The 9,120-nt window shown below is 34.5% G+C and overlaps 1 protein-coding gene across 1 annotated transcript; it reads left to right on the top strand.

Annotated features, from left to right (window-relative positions):
• On the top strand, window positions 1–8,680 carry LOC114194542 (mannosyl-oligosaccharide 1,2-alpha-mannosidase MNS1). Its single transcript, XM_028084848.2, has 14 exons — window positions 1–425; window positions 1,037–1,084; window positions 1,542–1,727; window positions 2,122–2,234; window positions 2,658–2,723; window positions 2,855–3,026; window positions 4,492–4,581; window positions 4,883–5,007; window positions 5,161–5,226; window positions 5,498–5,606; window positions 5,710–5,811; window positions 6,976–7,056; window positions 7,129–7,299; window positions 8,102–8,680. The coding sequence occupies exons 1-14, from the start codon at window positions 267–269 to the stop codon at window positions 8,339–8,341; spliced, it is 1,728 nt and encodes a 575-aa protein (XP_027940649.1). The 5' UTR covers window positions 1–266; the 3' UTR covers window positions 8,342–8,680.
• The last annotated feature ends 440 nt before the right edge of the window (window positions 8,681–9,120 follow it).

The following is a 9,120-nucleotide window of genomic DNA, read 5'->3' as shown; positions in this document are numbered from 1 at the left end:
TTATAGGAATTGACTTGAATTGAGCAATGGGAGAATTGAAGTCTCTGCTTCGTCTTCATCTGCTCTGCAATTTTGCAGACTGAATTGAAGAAAAGAAGGGAACACAAATCTTCTTATAAACCCTCAAAACTCAGTGTTCAGATTCCGACAAACAGATACGTATATTTGAAGAAACAAACGACCGGCCGTTTTGTTCCTTAAAAAATTGTGGGTCTGCAACAAAAACAGGGACGAGGTTGGTGTGAACCTTAGATCTTGGTTTGGGAATGGCGAGGGGTAGTAGATCAGTGACGAGCAGCAGCTGGAGGTACTGCCACCCTTCCTATTACCTGAAGCGCCCGAAGCGTCTAGCTTTGCTCTTCATCGGTTTCGTTTGCGTCTCTTTTGTGGTGTGGGACCGTCAAACGCTGGTCAGAGAGCACCAGGTACGTGCTTTCAGATTTCGATCTTGTTATTTTTCCATGATCTTTGCCAATACCTGTGTGCATATTCTGTTTGTGTTGTTGATTTTTCGTGATCGCCGTCTTGTATACAGCAAAGAAATCGATGTGGGACAGTACCGTTGGATGGATTGTTTTATGGGGGAGGGAAGTTCATATTTGTAGAATTGAATGGTTGGGGTGGGTGTGTGGCGAAAATTAGATTCCTTTTTAATATCATTTCTGCAATATAATATGGGTATGTTTGGAGAGCATTGGACGTGTTTATGAGAGATTCTCTTGTGGAAATATTGAACTTTTTTTTGTAGCAGAGAAACTCCTAAAAACTCTCAAACGCACTTCTGTTGTATCGAAACAGACTCTAAGTAGATGTGATGTGAGATTTCATATTTAATTCCTGCGAACTACCAGAATTAGAAGTACTGTTAGTTAGACAGAATACTGTAATAACAGACGGTGATTATCTGGTTTAACTAGGACGTGCTATTTTTTACTTGATTTACAACTTTGTTTTCAGTGTATCTTTGTGAAGGGAGGATGATTTTTTTTTTTTTTTTTTTTTAAACTTCGGTGTATAACGCATCTGCTAAATACAGGTTGAAGTTTCTGAGCTGCGGAAAGAAGTGACTGATTTGCAACATTTGGTAAGAGACTATCAGATTTTGGGTGTGTTGACTCTTCTGCTACATTTAGCCCTGTCTGTTGTTACCAAGAAGCATTTCACTTTTGTTTTGGAAAGAATAAACACAAGCGATGAGATAGGATTTACATATACTGCATTTCCTACATGAATACTGGTTTAATCTGATTGAAATCTGATAGAGCCTTAGGAAAACCTCACTGCAAAAGCTAGCTGCTTGTAGTTGGAGAGCCCAAGGCCTTGTAAACCTCACACTAGAAACCCATACTTCTTAATAAAATCCTCCTGTGTGAACTCTCATTTTGCATTCAATCTTGCATAAAGCTATTATTAGCTAGTATAATACTTTTGTTGTAGTTCTTTCTACGGCCAAGGATTCTTATTTGATGAATGTAATATTGTGTTACGAAACTTTTTTTCTTTTAATCTTCTTGGGAGCTAAGTAATTACACTTATTGCAGCTGGGTGAGTTAAATAACAAACAAGATACTTCTGGGAAGATTGACCTGAGTACTAAAGTTACCAAGTCCATTAAAGAGGTGCTAGATGACCCCATTGATATCCAGAGGAGGGAAAAAGTAAAAGAAGCAATGCTTCATGCTTGGGGATCTTATGAAAAGTATGCATGGGGCCAGGATGAACTTCAGGTATGTGATTCTCTATTATGAACTCATCAACCTTTCACTCTTTATTTAATGATAGTTTTTATAAGTATTTTCCATTTTGTGTTCTTTCAATATGCCTAAAGTATCTGTTGCAAGGCTTCAAGTTCAGTTTCTTTCCATAGATGTAAATATCATGGAGGTCTTGCCATATGAGGCTTTAGTTCTCTTGTATTTTTTTCTTCCGTTCTAAAACATGTAACAACAGTTTATGATCGATGTGACAAAAAAATAAGGATTATGCATTTATGCCTCAAAGCCATTAGTAGGCTAATAGATGGCCCACTTTTTCTTTCATTGCATAATCATCTAAAATATAATTATTTTATCCATTCTCTAAATTAATATTTTTTGAAATTAACTTTTTTTGTGCCACTAGCCTCAATCAAAGAGTGGTGTCAATAGCTTTGGAGGTCTTGGAGCAACATTAGTAGATTCTCTTGATACGCTATATATTATGGGTCTCAATGAGCAGTTTCAGAAGGCACGAGAGTGAGTGCACCTTGTGACTCTAATAATATGAACTTATAATCTTGTCATTTTTACTTCACTCATATCTCTCACCCTATGTTTGGAATCAATAGTAGGGAGGTTTCTAAAGTTATATTTGGCGAGGATACTTGCATGCTGAGTAGAAAATTCAGTTTATTTGTTTTCTGTTTTTCTCTTTCAATTTTTAATGCTCTGCCCAGGGCAACTACATGCCATATAGTTCAACTCCTAAGATTTCTGATATGTATTTATTTGCCCTACACTCACTCTTCATTGCTGAATTTTCTTTTTCTGAATGGACACATAGTAGTTATCTGTATTTATTTTAGTTTCTTGCTATATTCATCTGTTTAATGTTTTAGTGAAATACTCTTGGTTGTATTTTGTTGCATTCCTTGTCATAATGAGAAATTGCTCTGACAGATGGGTTGCGAACTCTTTGGATTTTAACAAGGACTATGAAGCAAGTGTTTTTGAGACAACCATAAGGTTACTTTATAAGGTTTACTTTGCAGTTGAAGTCCCTTCCCCATTGACCAAATTATATTTTTTAACCAGTGTTAGACAACTAATAATATTTTATTACTTTTCTTCATTGGTCTATTTCCACCACAATCCAGAGTAGTAGGTGGTCTTCTTAGTGCATATGATCTTTCAGGCGACAAAGTTTTCCTTGACAAAGCTAGAGAAATTGCAGACAGATTACTGCCTGCATGGAATACGCCTACTGGAATTCCTTACAACATCATTAACTTGTCACATGGACGAGCACACAACCCTAGTTGGACTGGGGTAAATTTTAGAATTTTGTTTATGCATTTCAGTCTTACTGAATACCAGGGGATTTGGAATATTACTTCAATGGAATGTAGTCCTTGATTTTAACTACTTGGAATTGTTTACATTTTTATTATCCTTAGGGTTGTTAGCTAGGAGGAATTTTTTGTCATCCCCAGGAATTCCTGGGGATAATTAATTGGAAATTATGATATACCTAGGAATGATTAAATTTTATTTGGTTGGTGAAAAATGTGCTGGAAATGTTTATACAATTTTTTTTTTTAAATTAGGAGGTGATGTGTTATTTTTATCACAATCTGACTTGTTATTACATTAAATGATTTAATAAAAGTAACATGATATTTTTTTTAGTAAATTTTTGTTTTTAATTGTGAATGTTAATTTCCGACCTTCTCCCATGGGCATGCTTTTTGTGAGAAACTTCGCTAAAGCCCTTTCTCGAAAAACTGTCTCATGGGAATGTTATTTTATGAAAAAGCAAACCAAATAAGGGTAACATACTTTCCTAACTTCATACACCCAGGAAACTAAAAATTTTCGTTTTACCAAACACCCCCTTAGAGCCAAGAGATGTGACTTTGATGGCTTATACAATCTCTGGTCTTATTTTTTAAGCTTTGATATTATAGTTACAAGTTATTTTTTATGTTCATGCTTCAGACCGGTTTTCAAGCAATTGATGAAAATACATCTGTTATTCAAGGCAGTTTTGGATGAGTATTTAATGGAAAACAAAATTTATTTTGGGTGCACGTTTTTTTTTTTTGCTTTAACACGGTTCTCAAGAAGTTCCCTTTTTGCTTTTGAGCAGTCTATCCTTTCAAAATTAGCTTTAGCTTGGTCTTTTATCTAAGAATCATAAAGTGGTATATTTACAGTCTTCTAATTTGCGATCATGTCTAACTCAACCATACAAAACCTACTTCTAAAGTGAAGGTTGTCCCAATTTATACATTATATTTTGGTCATATTTTAGATAATGTGTGATCTTCAACACACTCATCTTATGCCCGTAACTGGACTCAAGTGTGAAGTTTATATGACTTGACATCTGCTAGTGGTCCAATGATGAAAAGTCAATTATGAGAGGGTCCATAGGTCCAACAACAAACATTAGTGTCGATTCTAATACTATTTTTAGAATTTGAGTTTTGGTCTACCTTTATTAAAAAAAATCTAGTTTCTAACACGGTCATCTCCCACTTACATATTTTGCCAAATTTCTAGATGATGTGAGATGTCCAACTAATAGAATTTTATGTGCATAGCAAAGGAACACCTATGGGATATTTTTGGCTGAGTATTGGTGATGAAATTACTATTTTATTCCATTGTAGAAAAGCAGTATTTCATCCCACTTGTATTTAAAGGCATGGATTTTTGTTACTTGATACTGCAAGTATCATTGACACCCTCATCACAGTCTCTAATTCCTTTTTGTTTGTATTTTGTTAAGGGTGAGAGTATCTTGGCAGATTCTGGTACTGAACAACTTGAATTCATTGCTCTATCTCAAAGGACTGGAGACCCAAAGTATCAGCAGAAGGTTTTTAACTTTCATTCTATATGTTCTATTTTTTCAAAGGACTAGATTGGAGTGATGATTTACATTTATGTTGGTTGAAAAGAGATGTAGTTACAGGCAGACATTGCAGTGGTGGAAAACTTTAGTGTTAAAATATGCTAAATTGATGCCACACTGTTTGTAGCACTGCTACTAGAATTATTTGGAGCTATTTTAGCTAAAGGAAGTTACTTGTTTATGCCAGTATGCCTTTCATTTGTATATTGCATGTGCAAGCCATTTTTCTAGCAGTGCACTGATTGGTTGCACCATGCTTTTTCAGGTGGAAAACGTAATTACCCGGCTAAATAAAACATTTCCTGATGATGGATTACTTCCCATCTACATTAATCCTCATAGTGGGGCAGCAGGCTACTCTCCTGTCACATTTGGTGCCATGGGTGATAGGTATTAATACAATTTTTAGCAACGGTATTTTGTGTGATATGATCATAGCAAACTTCTGAATTTATTCATATGATCTTGATTTTGTTGAATTCTAATAATTTTATCTGTATTTTTTAATTTGGGCTATTGGTGATTGACACAATCTTGTTGCAGTTTTTATGAATACTTGCTCAAAGTTTGGATACAAGGGAATAAAACATCGGTCGTAAAACATTATAGGTGAGAATAATGCATGAAGATTATCACGTCTTCTGCCCTTTGGGTTGATATGTTAATTGATGAATTCATAATTGAATCCATGTCATTTTAATAGACAGTATTAGGTAAAATCTAATTTTATTTCCTTGGATTGGTGAGAGAATTTCTATGTTAGTCTTTAGAATTTTAATGGCCAAATCATTTCAATTTTTCTTTCACATAAATATTGAGTAAGTGCAAGTATTCTTTAACTCATATTTTCGTCCATTTCTTTTGGGAATTGTGAAAGCAGAGATATGTGGGAGAAATCAATGAAAGGTCTGTTAAGTTTGATTCGGAGATCAACACCGTCTTCTTTTGCTTATATATGTGAGAAGAATGGAGGATCTCTCACCGACAAAGTATGATAATATCACTCTTACAGTACTTTTATTGTCATGTTTAGTGTTTACCATATGAGGTGCTGCTTTTGGCATAAATTTTCATTCAATTGTGTACCTGCAGATGGATGAATTAGCATGCTTTGCTCCGGGAATGATTGCGTTGGGATCATTTGGTTACAGTGCTGCTGAGGATTCACAGAAGTTTCTGTCACTTGCAGAAGAGGTATATTTTGATAGCCTATTTAATTTAATAAACCCTTATGTACTTGTTCTGTTGATTGACTGAGTTTTGGTCTTGATCTGTCAATTTACATATGCTCTTCACACCTATACAAGCTTTGTAATTTTTTTCTGCTTAGGATTTGCTATGCTGATATGAAAACAGCTGCTTGGAATCAAATCATGATGTTATCATTTTCATTTATATGTTATTATGTATGATCTCGGGCAAATTAGCATGCATTTTCAAAGCCTATTTTAAAGTGTTGAGAGGGATGGATGTCTCTGTCTTTGTTTACTCTTAGGCAATCTGTTTTGCCTTTCTTCACGCAAGGAGTTTATCATTGGTTTAAAACAGAAAATTTGTTGTTAAGAATTGGCCTTTAAGCCTAACTCAACCGGCTTGTAAAGTGAGGTTTGCATCCATTTATATATTGTAAATTGGTCTTATTTCTGGTCAATGTCTTACTTCCAACACACCTTCCTCACACCGTATATATACATCTCGAGCATGGACTAAACATTAATAGGTGGTTCGATGGCGGGTGGAACAATAGATCCAACAAATAACAAATTTTGCTAGGATAGGCTCTAACATCATGTTTAAGAAGTGAACTTTATGCCTAAGTTAATCCCATGAAATGGGTTTGTAAGGTGAGATTTGCACCCACATATATGCTCTAAGTAGTCAATTTAGAACTTACAACCCCTCTCATGCCGAGGTATATACATCTTGAACATGAGACTGAGGATTAATGGGTAGTCCGATAGTGGGTGATACGGTAGGCCTAACAAACAACAAATCTTGCCAGGATAGGTTCAAACTCATGGCTTTGATGCCATGTTAAGAAGTGGACTTTAAGTCTAACTGAATCCTATAAAACTGGCTTGTAAAAGGAGGTTTGCATCCACTTATATATATTGTAAATTGACTTTATCTTTAGTTGATGTGGGACTTTCAACATTTGTTGAGCTATAACTAAGAATTTTGTTGTCATTCTTATAATTATGAAATGTGAGTGGAAGTAGTGGCAGTGTGTGATGCTTTTATATGAGACGACCTGTATGGAATCACACTATGCATTACTTCTTCGGTGCATGTGGATATTTTATCGTGCAATGGTATCAATATGAGGTAATCACTGATGATATGTACCTTTCTTTGCAGCTTGCTTGGACATGTTATAACTTCTACCAATCAACTCCAACAAAATTGGCTGGAGAGAACTATTTCTTTCATTCTGGGCAGGTTAGTTATTAGTTTATTTGTGCCATGAAGTTTGAAATGTGTGTCATCTGAAATTTATTTTTGAATTTGAAGGACATGAGTGTGGGCACGTCATGGAACATACTGAGGCCTGAGACAGTTGAGTCCCTCTTTTACCTTTGGCGTCTAACTGGCAACAAAACATACCAAGAATGGGGTTGGAATATATTTCAAGCTTTTGAGAAGAACTCCCGCATAGAGTCAGGCTATGTTGGACTGAAGGATGTAAGCGCACTTCTATTGGACACCTAATAATGCGTTTTTTGTATTCAGTACTTCCTATAAAAAGTTTGAATTCTCCGGTCTGGTTCATCAGTGAAAGCATTTATTGAACTAGGCACTTTGATAGATGAGATAGAGACATTCTACGTGTTTTTCTCAATTAAATGCTTAACTTATTTTCATAGGCCATAGGTGTTGAAAATTATGTTGTTTTTAGGTTTTGGACAAATCTTTCCATAAACACTTCAAATAGAGAAAATTGGGAAGGAAAAGAAATGAAAAGATTTTCTTTATAAACTAAAATTAACTGATACACAAGTTAAAAAACAGGAATTTAGAAAATTTTCATGACAACTTATACAAATTATGCATAAACTAAAAAAAAAGAAACTTAGCTTATGAACAAACTCATTTAATTTTTTCTTCCTAAGGCTTGTTTAGATAGACTTCTAAGACAGAAAAATAAGTAGAAGAAATGAAATGACTGTCCAGATGTTAAAATTAGTTTATGCATAAGCTAATTTGTAGAAGTTTTCTCCTTTTGACTTCCCTAAATTTTTAATTTTTAACTTGTACATAAAGTCAATTTTAACTTAAAGAATTTTATTTATTTATTTATTCTTCTTCTTTTTCTGTCCTAGTAAAATTCTTGGCATTGTTGACATGAGTCATTGCTTCTTACTCCAATGATTTCTGCCAATTTTCTTTCTTGCTTCCTTTGATGTTTGTCTAATGCTTGACCCATTTAACATTCCTGGCAACTATTTTGCTTACTCATTTAGCATCACTTGTTCAAATTTCTCAGGTTAATAGTGGAGTCAAAGACAACATGATGCAAAGCTTCTTTCTTGCAGAGACCCTGAAGTATTTTTATCTTCTCTTCTCGCCTTCTTCAGTCATCCCATTAGATGAATGGGTATTCAACACAGAAGCCCATCCTCTGAGGATTGTGACCAGAAATGAAGGGGGATTTGATAAGAACTTAAATGAGAAGCAAAAACCTTTTTCTAGAATAGGTGGCAGAAAAGAAGGTCGATCAGGTTAGATATCCATTCTTCTCTAATCATTGCTGATTGAACCCCTTTTACCAAATCTGTAGAACAGCAGATTGTTCTATTATGGTGGCTTGTAAGATGTCAGAATTTTCTCATTGGGAGGGGTAATTAGGGTTCATTCAGCCACAAAACACCATCTAATATAGGAAATAGTTCTTCATTGATGTTCTTAAAATGGGTTTATTGAAGGTGGAACTGAACTTTGATTGATGAATGACCCTTTTGAAATTCACCGTAGGAGCTTGTTGCCCTTTATTTTTTATTATATTTTTCTGGAACCAAATTTTCAGGGTTCTATTGAGGCAATATATCCACGAAATACAAGATAATCCTTGCATGTTTACCTTTTTTTTCTTTATATTGCATTACTTTTTTTCTTTATATTGCATTACTTGTTACTGAATTTTGAGAGAAAAGCAAGATAGTTATGGTATTATAAGTGGTTCTGTCTTCAACCATTTTCTAGGGTTTTTTTTTACAAGAAAGAAAGCCTTCACTGTTTGTTGTATGTGAACATGGTTAATATCATTTTGATGTCTGTTCACTAATATTAATATTTGGAAGAATTAACCATACAGTTACCTCTTGGAAATCACTTTTTCTAAGAAAATTAAATGTAGGAACAAAATCTACTACAAGAGTCGAGAATTTGCATTTATCTGTATAAAAAGAAAAGTAAATTACACTTTTGAATGGCTTGAATCTACTTTACTTTCATAATTATATTCCATTCCCTCCACAAAGTAATTCTCAGTTCCCTTTAATCTGT

Source organism: Vigna unguiculata, chromosome 8, assembly GCF_037176805.1.
Source record: "Vigna unguiculata cultivar grain cowpea cultivar isolate G323 ecotype 2 chromosome 8, ASM3717680v1, whole genome shotgun sequence".
Taxonomy (NCBI): domain Eukaryota; kingdom Viridiplantae; phylum Streptophyta; class Magnoliopsida; order Fabales; family Fabaceae; genus Vigna; species Vigna unguiculata.
This window is presented reverse-complemented; position numbering and strand designations above follow the sequence as displayed.